Here is a 19,365-nt window from a genome sequence, read left to right on the forward strand (position 1 = left end):
AATTCAGCAAGAGAGTTTGGCGCCTCAAAACAAAATACCTTAACTATCAAAGGCGAGGGTAAAGAGCTCTGTCTTCAGTATACAGCAAAAGCTGTATCATGAAGATTGCTTAGAAGATGCACCTCTGTGGAAAGATACTCCCACAATTTAGGGGCTAGCACAGATAAATCCCTCTTGAGGCCATCATTTCACACTCCTCCTCCTCCTCCCCCTCCCCCTCCTCCTCTTCCAAGAAGCTGCTTGTCTATAGAGGGCAACTTACCTGACAACTGGTTTAATATTATCGTACAGATGGATGAAATATCAAGGGACTTATGTTCCCTCCATGTATCTCCCCAAGAAGTCTTATTCTAACTGTAGAAGGATCTATAAGAAGCACCAATCCGCCCCTTCTTCTTTGCTTTACCTGTCTGTTGCTCCACCCACTTCCCCACCCCGATTCCCAGCTCACTTCTAGTATTAGAAAAGTGACTAGAGCAACCAAATGCTCAGAGGTAAGACACAGGAGGTGGAAAGATTCACCACTCCTTTCCTGCTGATATAAGAAAGATGGTCCTGCCCCATGTTGCTTGGGCCTAAATCAAAAGTGAGGGGAAATCACTGGGAATTAACAAAACAAATGGGCTTTTATGGTAGTCGCCCTCATTGATGCTCTTAGTGTGGCTGCATCTGGAAAAAGCAGGTATCTGAACAGCATTATTTGAGTCTCTTCAGGGCTTATAGGTGTAAGGTGTGCTGAACATCCAAAACAACCTTCCTCAAAAAGCAACTTACACAATAAGAGATAACAATCAGGGTGGGAAAACACACACTCTTAGCTTCTATATGGCAGACTTTAATGGCAGACTTGTCCAGCTAGAGTCTGATCTATCTGGATTTTCTTTGGGGAGTGTGTTAAGTAGTGATTAAGTTAGTAGCCAGTCAGATTTGTATTGATTGTACAATCACAAAAACAAACAAGACAACCCAAAAAAGCTGTATGTCTGCATTTGCTGAGCTTTCACCTGCTTTTTATTGGCAGTGTCTACGGGAAAAATCAGTTACTTCATTGGGTCAACAACTGATGTTTCTTATGCAGCAGTTGTAGCCCAACAATAATGTTAACATTTGAACTGGGACTTTTGTGTTTTCTTCCAGATTCAGTATTTACAAAATGGAACAGGTAAAACAAGGATGTGCTTTATTTATTCACTACACAAATGATGCAGTTAAGCAACCTTCTTCCCCACCCTAATAGAAATCAGCAAATGCCAGCACTCCTTTATATAGACATAGTGGCTCTTATTTCATTATCCCAAGCAGGTATGAGAAAAACTGCTCTCTTAATTTGGGACTTATTGTAAGGAGGAATTACGGTAACACCAAATGGCTGTGTAAAAGGCAATAAGGAGCATAAATGAGTCATGCATGGTTGTCTCATTGAACAGCATCACTCATTTAAGCACCGAGGGCCATAGCATATGAAACATCCTATGGCACACCAAGGCAATAAAAGTCCATTTGTTCATTTGTTGGGAACTATAGCAACACTTTATTATACTAAGGGCCATTGTCTGCTAGAACCAATGATAAAAGTTTTTGTTACTACAGCCTTATCTTGCTTGTTATATGGTGGTGAGTTACTCATCCATATGAAACATATGGATGTTTCATATGCATACACTGTGTCTTAAGTTAATTATAACATTAATTTTTAATAATAGGGGTTGCTGCACCTGTTCACCAACCGCACCAACAACTTTGCAACCCCCTTGCCCCACAGCTGGCCAAACCTTCATTCCTTTACACCTGATAACCTTTATTACCCCACACAACTTGTTCCGTCTCATCCAGACACAGTTCATCCCAAACCGTAAACATCTTGCCCCAATACTCAATTTAAAGGGGGTGGGTGCAGCTTCAGAGAGCAGTTTACAAAATCACCCTCTGAAGTCCCTCCAACCCACCTTTGAACAGCTTGCTTGGGCCACCTGCTACTTGTGCTGCTTGCTTGATCAGCTGCCTGCTGTTCTGTTGTTATGCTGGAGCTATCGTGGCTGTGTGGACTGCAGCTGACAACAGCCTTACTGTTTTACTATATAGAAAGGTTAGAAGTATTACATAATTCCTTTTAAGAAAGAACACTCAAGTAATAAATCCATAATAAGCCAAATCCTATCCAGTATTTTGTTTCATTTATTTGTCAACCCCTTTTTTGCTTTAACCATTAGGGTTTTATATATGTTCCTCAGAGGCTTTGGGTTTGGATACATACATTTGTATGAAGCTTGTAGGTTGTATTAATTAGCCCAGGGAAGTTTGTATTGATGATTACAATGGCCGTTTACAACACTGGCGGGAGGGGGGTGGGAAGAGAGCAGACAATTTGAAGGAGTTTAACGGAGAAGGCTCACTTACCATTTTTAGCTGTTCTGTTTCTAAAAATGTTGCTCGACTTATAATTTCAGGTTGTGATGGTTGTTCTGCAATTTAAATAAAAAAATTGAACTATCACATAATAAATTGTTAAGATTTGAGCTATGTTTCCAAATATTTAGTTACGTGCAACAACAACAACAACAACAACAACAATAATAATAATAATGTGGACACACAAAAGGAAAATCTAAACATATAAATAAGAAGGATATTCAAATATACATACTGTATTTAGCTTTAATAACAAAAAGGGAAGGGGGAGAGACGAAAGGGTGTAAGCAAAAACGACTTGCTGCAATTGTCTCACTTACTGTACATATACTGGGGCAAACTGCTTTCTGCGCTATCACACCTCTGGGTGTAGAATGATAGTCTAAAAGGTAAAGGTAAAGGGACCCCTGACCATTAGGTCCAGTCGTGACCGACTCTGGGGTTGCGCGCTCATCTCACATTATTGGCTGAGGGAGCCAGCGTATAGCTTCCAGGTCATGTGGCCAGCATGACAAAGCCACTTCTGGCAAACCAGAGCAGCACATGGAAACGCCGTTTACCTTCCCGCTGTAGCGGTTCCTATTTATCTACTTGCATTTTGACGTGCTTTCGAACTGCTAGGTTGGCAGGAGCTGGGACCAAGCAATGGGAGCTCACCCCGTCGCAGGGATTCGAACCGCCGACCTTCTGATCAGCAAGCCCTAGGCTCAGTGATTTAACCACAGCGCCACCTGGGTCCAGAATGATAGTCTAGTCTAGTTCAAATAAAGTCTATGTCTCAAAGCTTGCATCGACAGAGGAGTTTCTGTTAAGGTACACTCTGGGCTTCTAATCCAGTAATAAAACATTGATTCATTTGATTACCAGAAACCATCAATATGGGAAGCAGATTAACCATGAAGTCATAAATCCCCCCCCCCCTTTAAAGATTTAAGGTTAAAGTGTTATCCCTTTATTTAAAGTTTATGCATTTTTACTCGGAATGCATCTAGGGCAGCATTACAGTGGAAGAATTAAACTTACCTGCAAAAAAATCCCAGATTTGCAATTATAATAGACATTTCTTAGTTTTAGTCAAAGCATGGAACTCTGTTTACAGGATTTTAGAACATTCACCAAGAGAGGGGAGATCAAATGCTAGGTTACAACATTAAATTGCAACAACTGGTGATATGGGAGTATTTATTAATAGCCATTTTAAAATTTATATATTATATAGCACAAATAATTTTAGATTTCTTCTGTCGTCATCTCAAAACTCTACATTTTTAAGGCCTTGCTTTGCTCTTGATAATTAGGACCAAAGGGTGATGGGAAAAGATGCATATGGTAGCAGGTACGTCAGAAAAAGACATTCCAAGCGACTTGAGGTAAGATGGTTGGCACCTTAACTGCTGAAACTGCATAATTACTGTAAACAACTGTACTGCAGCCTTTGGGGGTTATTGTTTTTATTTTGATTATGTATTTTGTGGTTTTATATTCTGTTTTTATTCTGTGAACAGCCCTGAGACCTGCGGCTATAGGGCGTTTATATAGATTCAATCAATCAATCAATCAATCAATAAGGCAATTATGACTTCTGCAGGGCATGCTTACAGGCTAAAAGAGGTACTAAGGAAAGTATTATATTATATATCTTATAAATTGAAATCATTTATATACCACTTTTCCATTCAGTAAACAAAGCAGTGTACTGGGGCTTGTCCCTAATGTTTAAGTATTCTTTGACTGCAGTCCAAAACAAAGCTATTTCTGCAAAGGGAAAGGTCTTCATGGAAAGGGTTTTTAAGCCCTCCACCTTGCTTACAGGGTTGTGGGAAGGTTGCACAAGGTCTCTGGAGGCTCCCATGAGATCTTGCGGGAGGTTCCCAGAGGCCTCAGGTGAATGTTCCAGGGCCTGTAAGCAAGGTGCAGGGCATAGAAGCTCTTTTTGCACAAGGGAAACCCTGTGGACGAGATCTCATGAGAGCCCCTAGAGCCTGGTAAGCATGGCTCTCTTGCCATTTATTTGCAATCTATGGAAGCTTGCAATTACATAAGTAAATTAAGTTTAAATTGAGATTCATCTTTATACTTTTTTGGAATTGTCACCATCATGCCTTTACACTTTGCTTGCTTGGGGCAGAGGTGAATATCTGAAGTTCCTTTTTAGACACCAGTAGCTAAAAAATTCAGTTATATGAGTGCTATAAACAGAATTACAGAACCCCTGACCCATCTGTATGGTTTATTGACATCTCATGCCAGGAATTTTCTATGTAAGGGCCACACACTAGTGAACATCCCTGTTGGCAGGTAATAAGATTACTTGGTACTTACTGAACACCTTTACTATTGTGGGCTGTTCAAAGACATCGTCCTCTGTTACGAGCATGCACACAAATCTCTTTTCATCACTGATTCTTGCATTACTAATTGATAGCGTATAATTCTCAGAGAGATTTAATCTGTCTTTGTATTCCAGGACATCATCATACTGTACAGTTTTTTTGGTTGCAGATCGGAAGGCAATAAACTCCGAAGCCTTGTTTGCCATTTCCTAGAATAAAAGAGTCAAAGTCTATTGGCGCGTTCTTATCTATCTAGTACCCTCTCTAAAATTACACGAAAGAAATTATGAACTGATTAAATTATACTGAATTTGTAAGGGCACTGCACCAACTATTCATTCAAGAGCAATACAACTGTAGATTCCCACAAGAGGTGGTGGATGCTCCTTGCAGGTTTTTAATAATAGCACCTTGGAAAATGTGGTGTCCTCAGCTAACTTGCCCCACTCACTGCTCACCCCTAACTCCACATTACTTATGAACATTGTTTAACATTATTTGAAGCGTCAGTCCCAATACAAATCCTTGGTGGACCCCACTACCATTGTGAAAACTGTCCACTTATTCCTACTCTCTGGTTCTGGTTCTTTAGTCGATTCTTAAGAGGAACCCTCCTCTCATACCATGGCTGCTAAGTTTACTCAGCAGTCTTCGGTGAGGGAGTTTATCTAGGGTTGCCATGCGTCCAGAATTCCCCAGACATAGCCAGTATTCAGCCCTTGTAAACAGCGTCCGGGCAAAAATCGCTAAAATCCGGACGTATGGCAGCCCATGTCGGCAGTGTGGTTTTTGAGATTCTACCAAAAAAAAACAAATCCCTCAAAGCTCAACATCTTTTGTGACCAGATTTTCACTTCTTGAAATATGGCAACCCTAGTTTATCAAGCTGTTTGAGAATGTACAATGTATAATGGATTATCTTGGTCCACATGCTTATTTGACAAATCCCAAAGAATTCCAATAGCTTAGTTAGATAGGATTTACTTTGTAGATGCCATGCTGGTTCATCATTCATCTGTATGCTTGGTAATTTTATCTTTGATAATGCTTTCACCAGTTTTGTCTGGAAAAAATGTTAAGATAGGTAAAGGTAAAAGGACCCCTGACCATTAGGTCCAGCCATGATCGACTCTGGGGTTGCGGTGCTCATATCGCGTTATTGGCCGAGGGAGCCGGCGTACAGCTTCCGGGTCATGTGGCCAGCATGACAAAGCTGCTTCTGGTGAACCAGAGCAGCACATAGAAACGCTGTTTACCTTCCTGCTGTAGTGGTACCTATTTATCTACTTGCACTTTGGCGTGCTTTCGAACTGCTAGGTTGGCAGGAGCTGGGACCGAGCAATGGGAGCTCACCCCGTCGTGGGGATTCGAACCACCGACCTTCTGATCGGCAAGCCCTAGGCTCTGTGGTTTAACCCACAGCGCCACCCGCATCCAGCCTGCAATTTCCATCTCCCCGGGTCCCTTTTCAAAATTGGTGTTACTTTGGCTTCCAAACCTGAGAATTGGAACGTGACCAGTCTAAGGAACATATTATTGGTAGAAGATCACAATTTCACATTTCAGTTTTCTTGGATGGATGCCATCTGTACCAGTGATTTATCCATTTTATTTTATCTTAAAGGCCCAGAACTTTCTTGTCACCATTATTTATTAAAGGAAAGACTGAGAGAGAAATATACTAAGGCAGTCCAATGAGAAGTGAGCATGTTCAATAAGCACTGAATACTGAATAACTGCTGAGGGTGGGGGAAGAAAAACCAGAGGTATAGTGAAATTGAATGGCTGGAAATCTGAACAGAGAACATACCACACTCTGACATTTGGTCACAGTTCTACTTCAATCTGATCTCACTTCAGTAGTTACAATTGTACCCCTTAAAAATCAAGAGATATCAAAAGGCTTGGCAAAACTTACATTTGCTGTGTACACAAAACAATTAGAGAAAAAAAAAACTCTTGTGGGGAGAGAGGGAGAGCTCAAAAATGGTGTGGTCAGTGGCTTTGGAGTCCTGACTGACTTTGAGGTGATAGAGTAGGGAATTGACAGGTGTTTCCTTGAAGGAACACTGAACAGGACCACGCCACATGGCAACATTTTGTTGCAAGCCCTACCTGCTGGTCTCTATTTATCACAGCCTAGTCTTCTTTTGGCCACTTTGCTGTATTAACCAAACAACTGCATTGACACTTTGGTTTGATACTAACATCAGCTTGACATTTTGCATTTCTAAAACCTCTGTGTACTGCACTGGGCTCCTTCACATTAATGCATGTACACACTCCTCTACACCTATTTTTGCAGAGACCATCAAGGAAAGTCATTCTGTGACCCTGAGCATGATATACATCACAATTGTAGGTTTTTTTTAACACCAGGGAGAACGGCTTGTTTATCCTACAGTACTCTCAGGGAACCTTGACAATTGTATCATCACTCTGCTGTGCCTTTATTAGGTCCCCTTTGTAAACTCCATGCACTTTCAGATGCAAAATGAAACACATCCATTGATTCTGTTGACTCAACTCACATTACTGTAGTGAGCATAAAATGCCGCAGTGTGTGCAACATTCTGAACATAATAAATAGATGCTGATAACTTTTTCGCTGCAATGAATCACTTTCTATAACAAGCAAATTATACATTTCAAAATTACTCAGTGCAGATTGATGGCTCTTATCTCTTATCTCCCTAAGTGTGACAAGTCCTTAACATGCATCAGCTCAAATATACTTCTTCTCACCACCAGTCTCACAAACTTGCCCTCACATTGCAGTAACAAAAACAACTGGATATAAGCTATACTTACATATTTCCATTTTCCAAACCTAAGATCATTAGGAACTTCTAAATGGCAAGGCAAAATAATGGCATCTCCGTATACTGTGTTTACTGTGTACAATCCAAGTCCTATTAAAAAGGAAGAGAAAGGAATATTTAATGCACTGTATTTTATATTTATGGATTCCAGTTAATAGTTTGTCTATGGCTAAAAACAACAACTTTTGTCTTCAAAATCTAGTAAATTTATTATTTAAGTTACTAGGAAAGGGTAAACTAAACATCCATTTCCTTATTTGTACAACATACTGCACTTGGTGGAAGATTTCTTCATGGACATTTTAAAAGAGTGAGATTAAAGTTGGCTAGCTCTCTGGGGCAGTAGCTGCTTTAGCAGTACAATGGGGGACAACAGCCTCGACATTTTGTAAAGTAGAAGAATCAGTTCAATTTAGCAAACCCATTTTCACTTATCTTGAAGACAAAATTGGCACAGTGGATAGGAGATTCATTTATAGGGCCTCTCCAGAGTAACTAACACACCTTCGGCTCAATTCAGAGTGCATTACAATTACTTGAACTCCGTGAAGTTACTGAATTATATTATGAGGCTATTTCTTTCTCAATGGAAGAACTGACTTATTTAAAAACAGTGGTACGAAATTCATACATTACAGAAACGTTGAAAGAGCAACAACAATAAGTTCCCTTTGACCTAGTCAAAGCAGAAAACATAGGCAAATGCTGGGGTCTCAGGAGTCCTCACTGCTACCAAGACTCACCCCCACCCTCTGTTTTTTTTTGGGGGGGGGGCTTGTGCCAATTTGTTTCAGCATTTTTGAGTGGGTGGGTCAATCGTCACTTTCTGCTTCTCCACTTTCCACACCCACTATGTCCTTCATGCTTTCATTCATTTTGGTTTCATTCACATTCCATTTCAACTATTTCAGTGTGCTTCTGAACAAAGGAGTGTAGGTTTATCTTTCTTTCTGTCTTCTGTCTATCTATCTATCCATTGTTTTGAGCCCTTTGATATGTGCCAATCCAGAAACCGGCACAAGCAAGTAAAGTTAAAAACGTCTACGCCAGTTATTGCACAGCAAACCAAGTGTCTGCTGAAAATTTGCTTCCATTTAATCTCCGACTCTGCTCATAACTATTTCTAGCTCGCTCCTGAAGGAGTGCAGCCTTATGTTTCGATCCCTCAGCTTTGCACAGAAAACTGCACAAGTGTGTACTAAAAATGCAGAATGACTATGTGCTTTTGTGAGGATTTTTAATAATAATAATAATAATAATAATAATAATAATAATAATAATAATAATACCCAAGGTACACACACAGTTTTCTGCACACATGCCCCTCATTACTTAATCAGCATAACAGAATCAACCATTTGGAAGGCAGGAAGAAACACAAAAAGAGACACCTACCGACATGAATGGGAGACCAATGTTGTTTCTCATATACAAATTCAAATACATTTGGGTGTGAACTACTTCAGTCTAATTCAAACGGTTGGGGGAATTGTATTAACAGCTAAATAATACTCATTTGTGGACAAGCCCTCACTGGGCAGGTAGACAAGGGATGGACTATGCCACCCATACTCTACAATCCATTTTGTTTGCATGCCAAGCATGGAAGAAGGAAAATCTTACAGAACCAGCAGATAAATGTATGGGCAACAGAGGACACTGAATGATTTATTAGTCCTTCAACAGCCTACTTGGTTGAAAACAAATAATAACAATATTTTTATTTTATTATGAATCACTCTCTATGAAGCATCATGAAGCAATTTCACAACACAATAAAACATATAAAATCATATTTCATAACAATTTCAAATCCAATATGGATAGCAACTGGGACAGAAATATCTACCTAGAAGGCTGGTTGAAAGAGGAAAGTCTCCAACAGATGCCAAAATGATGAAGAGGCTAGTATTTCCATGGTGGCCATGAAGCAGAGGGCTTCATTCTTCAGCGGCTAGCATGGAAACACAGTTGACTAGTCTCTTAGATGGCTAATAAGAACTTTTACAGGCTAGTAATTTTGTGGGCATAAGTAGTTTGGGAGCAAACACACTGTGCCAATTTACCAGAGGCATTCCTATTTTCTACTACTAGTCCCTGACAAAACACTGCCTCTGTTGGGCAACTTGGGGACATTAAGACATGCTAGTTTTCCTATCTGTCTGTTATCCTCCAACCCAGGCTGTAATTACTGCTGAATGGATATCTATTCTATAATAAGCATATCCAATCCAGAGATAAGCAGTCTGTTAAGCATTCTTAAATTCTGAAGAATGCAGACCCCCTAGGGGCCCATAAATGAACATATAAATGTAAGGATATAATTGGAAAACTGCTATGTTCAATTTGCTAACACAGAAGCTGCAGGAGCCATCTCAGGAAGGCTACTCCAGCATAAATGACCACATACATACATACATACAGCAGACAAATAATGGTTTCACTCTGTGCAATAGGGGGAAATAAGTATGAAAAAAGGAGTGTTACATAAACTCAATAATGTCCCTATTTTCATCTATGTACAGAGATGCAAAGAAAACCATAAACTGTGTTGCACTCTAATTGCCATCATAGACTTCAATTTTGTCAGCATTTGTTTAACATAAGGCAAATTATTGGCAATTTTCTCCAGCATGTGAGCAGTCATGCATCCAGCCAAAATATTTTTTGTCATATTCTAAATTAAAATTTGGAAATCTCATCAGGAGCTAAAGTTGAAAACAGTTGTTTTCTAATTTAAAGGATGCAACACTAAGTCCACTAGATGGCGCTAAAGAAATGCAAAAATTGTAAGTTACATAAAGGATCCATATAATGTTTATAGATTAATGACCATTTATCTTTTAAAAACTCCCCAAAAAATCTCACAGAGAAGAAAAACCATTCCCGAACATCAATAAAATTGTATTGCGAGGGTACAGGAAGAAGAATGGCATTTCAATTTGGCACTTCAAATCCTGAAATTCTGATACAGTGCCAAGAATAAGAAGAAACACTGTTTAGAGCCATTTCTCTCTTGAATAACATCACAGCAAAGTCTTGATCTTTTTTAAAAAAGAAAATAACACCACATAATTGTTAGAATTTTCACTGGGATGGACTCAGGTTGGAGACTGAACATTTTTGCAGCTGATAAAAACGGTTACAGTGGTACCTCGGGTTAAGAACTTAATTCATTCTGGAGGCCTGTTCTTAACCTGAAACTGTTCTTAACCTGAGGTACCACTTTAGCTAATGAGGCCTCCCACTGCTGCTGCGCCGCCAGAGCAAGATTTCTGCTCTCATCCTGAAGCAAAGTTCTTAACCCGAGGTACTATTTCTGGGTTAGCGGAGTCTGTAACCTGAAGCGTCTGTAACCCAAGGTACCAATGTATTTGCTCTCCTGTTAATGTACACTAAATGCCATCATGGGGAAAAAATGTCCCCATGGGGACATTTCACTGTTTGAACTTTCACTGTTGATCTTTTTGCTTTGCTTTCTAACAATACATTTTAACCCCTCCAAGTTGCTACGGTAACAAGTGAACACTACCAGTCAACACAGACCTTCAGGAATGTGAATGAAACCACTTTTGGGGGAAGATGTGTAGGCTGACAACAGTCAGGACACGACCACTAGTGAACATTCACACACACAGACACACACACACCCCTTCTGATTTTTTTAAAAGCACTTCAAACACAGCAAGTTTGAAAGCAAAGACAAATGATGTGTCTTTGTTTGAAAGTCTAATGTAACCAACTGTATCTAAGTGACAAAACTGAACACAATCCATGTAGCACTTTAAAGACTAGCAAATGTTTTGGGGTGTTAAGTTTTCTCGGGCTAAAAACATGCGTTGTGAGATGCAAGGACGATTACTCTTTACCTATCAGGTATGTCTGTGTACACACATGTATTTCTAAGTAGCAATGAAATGTGAACTAGATATAAACAGAAGGAAGCGACTACGAAGGACAATGTTTCATGTAACAGATTAATGTATCTAGTTATGAAGGCTGCAATAAATGTGGCCATTTTTAAGGAAGAGTATTTGCTCTCCTGCTAATGTACACTTCGGTGCACATTACAGAGGGTTCAATTGGACCCATTCTAGTTAACTAATACAGCTAACTTTCTGGAACTAGCTACCCAAAACAACGTGGTTTGAATATTGGACTATAGCAATTCCACAAAATGCAGAAGTACTTTCAGTATAAATACCCCACCACATTTTTACAGTAAGTCCTCCAACCAGAGCTCTGGAACCGGGGGCGGAGAGCAGGTGGGGGCATGGCTGGAGCGCATCCTGGGGGCATGAAGTGCTGCCTGCGGGGGCGTGGTGCCCAGCGCAGGCGGCAGCCACGATGGCACCCCACCCGGATTGTGGTGCCAGGGGCAGTGCGCCCCCACCCCCCCCGCTTCATCCGCCAGTGCCTCCAACGCAAAGAAATGGTTTTCCAGTAACTAGTACATAGTACAACAGCATAAAACATCTGTGCAGAACTTTGTAAAATAGCATGGTGGTCCCTAATGAACTAGTTTCTATCAGTAGGGAAAGGGTAGTGGCATTGCCATAAAATAGATCTGGAGCATAGAGTTCTTGGACTGGTACAAGGTGATGTCATAGCAGCCCAAATCCCCACAGTGGTACAGCAGAAACTTACCTATAAGGTTTTGTGTTAGAGCAGCTGTGCCATCCATGGATTCTTGCATAGCAGCTAAAAGTACCACCGCCTTTGGCAACCGAGATCATAATGATTTGCTGAAAGCACACATATCTCTTAAAGTGTCATGATGAGATTTTAATGATGGATGGGGCTGGTGTTTCATACTCTGCCCTACTGGGTGCCTCTTTAGAGACACTGAAACAAACCTCTATTTGCACTGCTCCAGAACTATAGCACTGGGTTCCCCTTCTATATTTATTCTTGCAGAGAGTATAAATACAACATGTTGGAATGCAGACTTCTGTAATAAATATTGAGCCAACGTTCTACCATACCCTGTTCCTCTCCAGCATATGATTAGAGCCTGGCAGGGAGAGAAACCTTTCCCACTTCAACCAACTTCAGCTGCTCTTTCCAACCACTTTGGGGTTAAGTAAATCTAGTATATATTTGGCAAACACACATAAATCTTATTACTACACACATTCAGTGTCAAAGTCCTGTCATCGAAGATATTTAAAGTATTTCTAGGGGAAACTCATTTGATGCCTTCACTGAGCCAGAAAATGTTCTATGAAATAAAAATTCAGAATAGAGGACGACACCAGGCAAAGACGTTCCTCTTCAACCAGACCTTTGGCTGATTAAACAATCTATGGCCTATTAAATGTGTTTGTGGGAGAGGGATGATTGGGTTTTGTTTTTTATTATGTTAGGTATTCTGTGTTTTGATTTTACAATTTTATATTGTAAACAGGCCTGTGAATAATGATAATAATCCGTTTACCAGTGAACAAGCAAGCTGGCATGTGTGTTCAGGAGCAGTGCTCTGAATCACCTGAACATCTAATGGTTCAGTAATTTGACCCTCTTATTCCAGTACAATCCTATTATTACTTCTCAGAAGTGTCCCACCGAGTTTAATGGGGTTTACTTCCATTCAAATGGACCTCAATACAAATTTGCAGGTTTCTCTCTGTACTGGTGCTTCATGACACTTGACACACAGACCCCCAACTTGTAGTAATACGGCCACTTCTGCCCTGTTTTCTGCAATTCTCTCTCTCTCTCTCTCTCTCACACACACATTTTTCTTTCTCAGGTAGATTCTGAACCCCTACCTCATCATTTCTGTGGGTCCAGTTTCTTCTTTCTCCCTCCACTGGCTTGCACTGGGGATAAATTCTCTTAATTAACTTGCACAAGATTGAGATGGTGGTGGACAAGTGGCTGTATCCCCAGAAATGGTCAGGGAAGGGGGTATAATTTCACTCTTCCACAAAGATCCCTTTAACCCTAAGGGTCTTTGCAAGAGAGTGAGCTTTACCATCCAGAAGCCATTTCTGGGGATCCAGTCTTTCTCTTTTTCTATTAAAGTGCATTTACTGACTATGCCAGTGCAGAGGTAAACATGCACGCACATGATTTAGATTTCAATTACTACAGGGCCTAAGGCCTTCCCATTTTTTCACTGCCCTTTCCAGTGGCATGTCACATGGAATAGATCATGAAATAGTTTTATAAACAAGCGCTGTATTCCATAGTGTACCCCTTGAGCAGGAATTGCAGGTGAAACTCGGAAAATTAGAAAATTGTCGAAAAGTGCATTTATTTCAGTAATGCAACTTATTATTATTTTATTTTTAACAAATGCTTTCTTTTGGAAATTCCACAGTAATAAAACAGTAATATTTTGTACAATAATACAAAAATAAACATCGCTATTACATTTCATTAATTACATTCCATTTATAATTGACCCACCTAATGACAAATAATTACAATTACTACAAATAAAGGCTTGACATATTTTGCTTTGCATGTCATGCATGTACCTCATATATTGGTTTCACCTTTTAAGCTGCATTACTGAAATAAATGCACTTTTCGACGATATTCTAATTTTCTGAGTTTCACCTGTATGTTTGCAAAATACAATAAAATGATGCCTCACAAATAAAAGTCTATTCAGTGTGGATTCCACCCCAGGGTCACAGATAACTTCTCCAGTAAAAGTTGTTCATAACCATTGCTGAGAAAAGAAAGAAAGAAAGAAAGAAAGAAAGAAAGAAAGAAAGAAAGAAAGAAAAAGAAACCATTTGACTGAGTAGGTGTACAACTTGTGTAACCAAGCTGTAACAAAGATGCTGGTTAAAAGGGGGGAGGGAGTATGTTTTGGGAGCAGGGCACTTTAAAATGGCATTAAAGGTATGATACACTTTGTAAACACTTTCTAAGATTCCAGAAGTGCAAAAATTAAACGGGAGCATCTAGGTCTCCTTGAGTCCCTTTTTAATAAATATTGTGGGTTGTTGTTTTTTTAAATCAGAACTGGTTCACCCCTGGATATCCCTTAGCTATTCAGATAATAGCTATTTTTGTTCCTTTTCTGTAAGCTAAACAGCTTGGCTTCATCAACAGAAAACAGTATGTTTGGGTTGTTGTTGTTCAATTGCTGTTCGGTTCCTCTTAATGGTTTACTAGCTACTGGGGGGGGAGGGGAGGAATATCAGAGATAAATTAAGCAAAAGTCCTCACACGTGGCCGATGATTTTTTTATTTAAAGTTACTTGTCTACAGTGTCCATTCCTAAAAAGTGGCACTTTGTTTGTATGTATAAATGATATCCCCACCACCCTCGAAATTAATTAGGGCAAGGGAAGGCTAAATGGCTTGCTTACTTGATGTAAATATTTTATTACCCAGTACAGATTCTGCTGTGAGCTGAAAAGAAAATCTTTTCATCTGGCTTTCCCTTCTAAACCCTGGGGAGGCTGTCAGTGCATGCCTACCTGCATATATTCCTTATTTCTACACTGGGCCATTATTATGAAGTATTTTTTTTATAAAAAAAATAATGAAAACAATTACATCCTGCTTTAAAGCAGAGAAAATGGTATTTTCAGCAAAGTGGAACGATAGTGGAAAGATAGTGGAAAATGCAGGCTTCCTGATGTAATACAAAGAAGTATCGGCATGAATGCAAAAGCTTGTTAGAAGTTTTAAAGGAACCAGGTCAATTAACAGTAGGTAATGTAATGACTGAGGAGACGATGCCTTGTGGTATTACTGCTACCACCGTATTTTCTCATTTAGAAACAAATGAGATTCTGCGGGGAACTGCCTATATTTTGGTAAAGACAGCAAGTCCTCTTCAGTTGGAGACTCTCCTTACCACCCCACCGCCACCAAATACTCCCTCTTTTTATTACAATTTAATTGTGAGAATTAGAAAAAGGAATAACAGGTAATACTGGAAACAAGTGTGCAATTATTAGGCAGTCTCATGCAGTATCTCCAATACCCTAACACAAAGCAATTTAAAAATTAAATTATATTAGGGCCCTAAAGTTTCAATTGCCTATTATGAGACAAAAGAAAAAAAGGCGGCATCCATTGTTTGGTTGAAGGATTGGATAAAATTAGAAAGAGAAGGAATTCTCGATTTAGAAGGACATGATAACAAATTTGGCTGGCACGCGTATTTATGCTATGAGAAAGATAAAAGGGGGGGGGCTTCATAATCATATAATAAGGAAAGCATTGATAAAGGTATGGAATAAATACAAAGATTTTTTAGAACCTAAAATACCATGGTGGTTGTCTCCAGTTGAGGCAATAGCAATGAAACCGTTTAATAAAAATGGAAATTGGCCAATATATAGAGATTTGTTAATAGAAGAGAAAGGTTTGAAATTATAAAGTTATGAAAACTTGAAAGATACTTTACAAAATTGGTTGCATCACAGGCATATTAATGAGCAGTTTAAAGAAGATAACAAAGGAGGGTTTAGTTATACTGTCTCAAACTTCCAAAAGGAAATTGTGGAGAGAAACATTAAATTATTGAAGAAAGTATATAACATTTTGCTATATGGAGAGACTTTAGATGAAATGGTAAAATTGGCACAAATAAAATGGGCTTAGGATATTGGGCAGTTGGAGGAATGGGAAAGATAATGGAAAATAAATTTAAAGTTTACAGATTGTATACTATTAAGAGAAAATTATTTGAAAATGGTATATCACCCTGGAAAAGATTGCAAACATGTATAAAACAGGACCTAAGATATGTTGGAGATGCAAAGAGAAAGATGGTACTTTTTCATGTATGGTGGAAATGCAAAAAGGTTAAAGAATATTGGGAAATGATATATAATGAATTGAAAAAAATGTTGGAAAAAACCTTTGTTAAAAAACCAGAAGCTTTCCTGCTCGGAATTTTAGATCATGATATAGGAGAGGGAAACTGGAGATTGTTTATGTATGCGACAACAGCAGCAATGATTTTATTAGCACAAGTATGGAAAACAGAGAAAACGCCAACAAAGGAAGAATGGCAAGCCAAGCTTATGGACTATGCGGAACTGGCTAAGCTGACAGAGAGGATACATGAGAGAGACAACATCACTTTCAAAAAGGAGTGGGAACCATTTATAAACTATATAAAAAGACAGTTTAAAGATTTGGACTTATTGGCATATTTTGACTAAACTTTCAGAATTATATAAGAGGTAAAACCAGCAGGGTATAGAATTTGTTTAATAAATCAATACGGAGGTATGGGGGGAGCCAAAGAGGGGGGAGAGGAGAAATATGGATATATAAATGGTTGAATTAAGATTTGTGGAAAAGTTGTTGTTACAATTTAAAAAATTATTTATTATTATTATTATTATTATTATTATTATTATTATTATTATTATTCTAAAAAGAGAGAGAGACAAAAGAAAGTCACTATGAAATGCACCTTGACCCTTAATAGACATCTTCCATGCCATGGAGCCACTTCTTGTTCTTTTATTTAGTGATTTCCAATAAAACTACCCTCTTTTCCCCATGTCTCCATGAATGGCTCTATCTGTCATGGATGCTTTCGTTGAGATTCCTGCATTGCAGGGGATTGGACCCTCTGGGTATTTTCCAACTCTACAATTCTATGCTTCCACTTCACACCCAGCAACTTCCTGTTGCTTTTCTCCTTTATTTGTGCTTCACCACACTCCTGATTTCAAAGCACCATTTTAACCCCTTTCAAAATACTAGCCCAAATCTATTTCCCCCCACAAAACAGAAGAAAAACAGTAACTAAAAATGCAAGGAAGTGAGCAAGCTTCCTGGTTCTCCAGAAATTTTCTTCAGGCTCACTGTTTATTTTATTATTGTTAATATTTTATTACAAGAATTTCAGTTACAAAAATAAGGTGATAATGCTCAATGTTCAAAAAGAATTGGAGGGGGGAAAGACATTTTATTGTTTGCTTGATTTATTAATTGCCTTCTGCATGTGTCTCAGGGCAATTCACAAACATACCATAAAAGCTGCTAGAAACTGTATTTTAAAAGCTGCTAGAATTGTTTTGAAAACAAAACAAAAGACAAAGGTTCAAAAACAATACAACTTACATGGATTTAACTTGTCAATATTCAGTTTTAGACGCATGGCAAAAAATTAAAAAGGGGATGGAACTGGGCGAGGTTTTGGGGAAAATGACACTGGCAACCCCACCCACCATTGAACCCAATGGGTTTTGACTGTACATGAATTTAGCTTTTGGCACACTCCGTGGAATGGAACCCCCCCCCACACACACAAGTTGTGGGCTTGCTCTACAAAATGAACAGCTAAGGCAGAGACATTTCATTGACCTGGAAAAGCTTTCAAAAACAAACATGGCATCAGTTGTTTCTGGAAAGTACAGACTGTAGGCACAGTTGTATCTCAACAACATGAGCAGTCACAATGAAAACCCTGTTCCAAATGACTGTGCAGCAGACTTCTGATGTTTTTGGGACACAGTGATATACTGGTTATATAAGGAATCAAGACCTTGAATTTGGCTTGGTAGCAGATTGGTAGCAAGTGCAAAATCCACCAAGTGTTATATTCCCCTTCCAAGCAAATTAGCTGCCATATTCTGCACTAGCTACAGCCTATGGACCAACCTCAAGGGCAGAGTGCATTACTCTCTAATACGAGAACATACTATCTTCTCCCATTTAGTTTTCTCCTCTCACCTCTCTACCTCATAATATTATTTAGATGGAATCTTCTCTTTTATTAGACTTTGCATTAAAATAAAATTGCTCTAGAGTTTCTATTACCTACATATTTTTATTGCTGCCAGAGGGTGTTGAATGAAGAGTTTCTAATCTGATCAAAGAAAATTTCTCATCCTAGCTCTTCTGCTGGGCCTTTTGTGTGCTAAAACTTTATTTAGTTGTTTGTTTGTTTTTATGTAGTTGGCAGAACAAAATCATCAAACTGTGCTTTATAGAAAAAAAATGATCAAGGATGTTACTTCTGAATTTCTGGAAGCTTGGCAAAAATGTGTTTCCATAAGAGTTGGGTATATCTTTGTAAAGCTACAGTCTTGGAAATTTGGCGTCAGTGATTTAAATTATCACGTATCTTTGAAGAGCTATGTGGTGGGAAAGTGTCCTTTCCAAGAATAGAGTTTGGAAAATCATGATTGGAAATGTGTTTTCCCACCGCCATCCTTTTCCTTAGATTCTAGTGTGTGCTGGTTAAAAACTGTTGATGGTGGTTTCTGATGAATAATGGAAAAGACAAAAATGTAACAAAACAGAGGAGTAATATTATTCCAGTCATTTTCTATTGCGGATTTCCTCTTATCCTGCTTACCCAATCACAAACATCACAGTGAAGGATTTTATGCCTCAAGCACCCATCCACCATGTTCTCTCCTAACTTCTATTATCACATTAAGCGCTTTTGCATTTTGAGATCAGTTCATAACCATGCATTGTGTATGAGTGCAATGTCTCCTGAAGGCTGCATTCCTATGCACACCAACCTGAAAGCTAAGTCCATTTAAAGACTTATTCCCTCTTGAATAGAAATGTATAGAATTGTTCTGCAAATTATTTATGATTCAGTAATGATAGTGTTGGAGTTAAATTGGTTTTGCAGTTGTTACTTCTCCACTGAAAATCCTTGGAACTGGGAAGGAAGTTTGGCAGCACCCTGGCCAAATTACAGCTCCCAAGAAAGCCAGATTCTCCAGATGATGTGGACTACAGTTTCCATCAGTCTTAGCCAGGACAGCGAATAGCTAGGGATGATGGGCTTTTTTGTCTAAAACATCTGGACTACCCTGGTGGATGCTCTGACATGCTCTAAATGGAAA

General features: G+C 39.0%; 1 protein-coding gene across 5 annotated transcripts in view; it reads right to left on the bottom strand.

Annotated features, from left to right (window-relative positions):
- The window catches only part of ALCAM (activated leukocyte cell adhesion molecule), a 116,940-nt gene that overhangs the window by 35,839 nt on the left and 61,736 nt on the right, over nt 1-19,365 (bottom strand). For all 5 annotated transcript variants that reach the window (XM_035116767.2, XM_035116770.2, XM_035116768.2 and 2 more), the window contains exons 2-4: nt 7,554-7,654; nt 4,732-4,951; nt 2,398-2,462 (exon numbers count right to left, since the gene is read on the bottom strand). In XM_035116767.2, coding sequence (XP_034972658.2) covers nt 2,398-2,462; nt 4,732-4,951; nt 7,554-7,654 — 386 coding nt within the window. The remainder of the gene's footprint in view (nt 1-2,397; nt 2,463-4,731; nt 4,952-7,553; nt 7,655-19,365) is intronic.

The sequence above is a fragment of the Zootoca vivipara genome, chromosome 4, assembly GCF_963506605.1.
Source record: "Zootoca vivipara chromosome 4, rZooViv1.1, whole genome shotgun sequence".
NCBI classification, from domain to species: domain Eukaryota; kingdom Metazoa; phylum Chordata; class Lepidosauria; order Squamata; family Lacertidae; genus Zootoca; species Zootoca vivipara.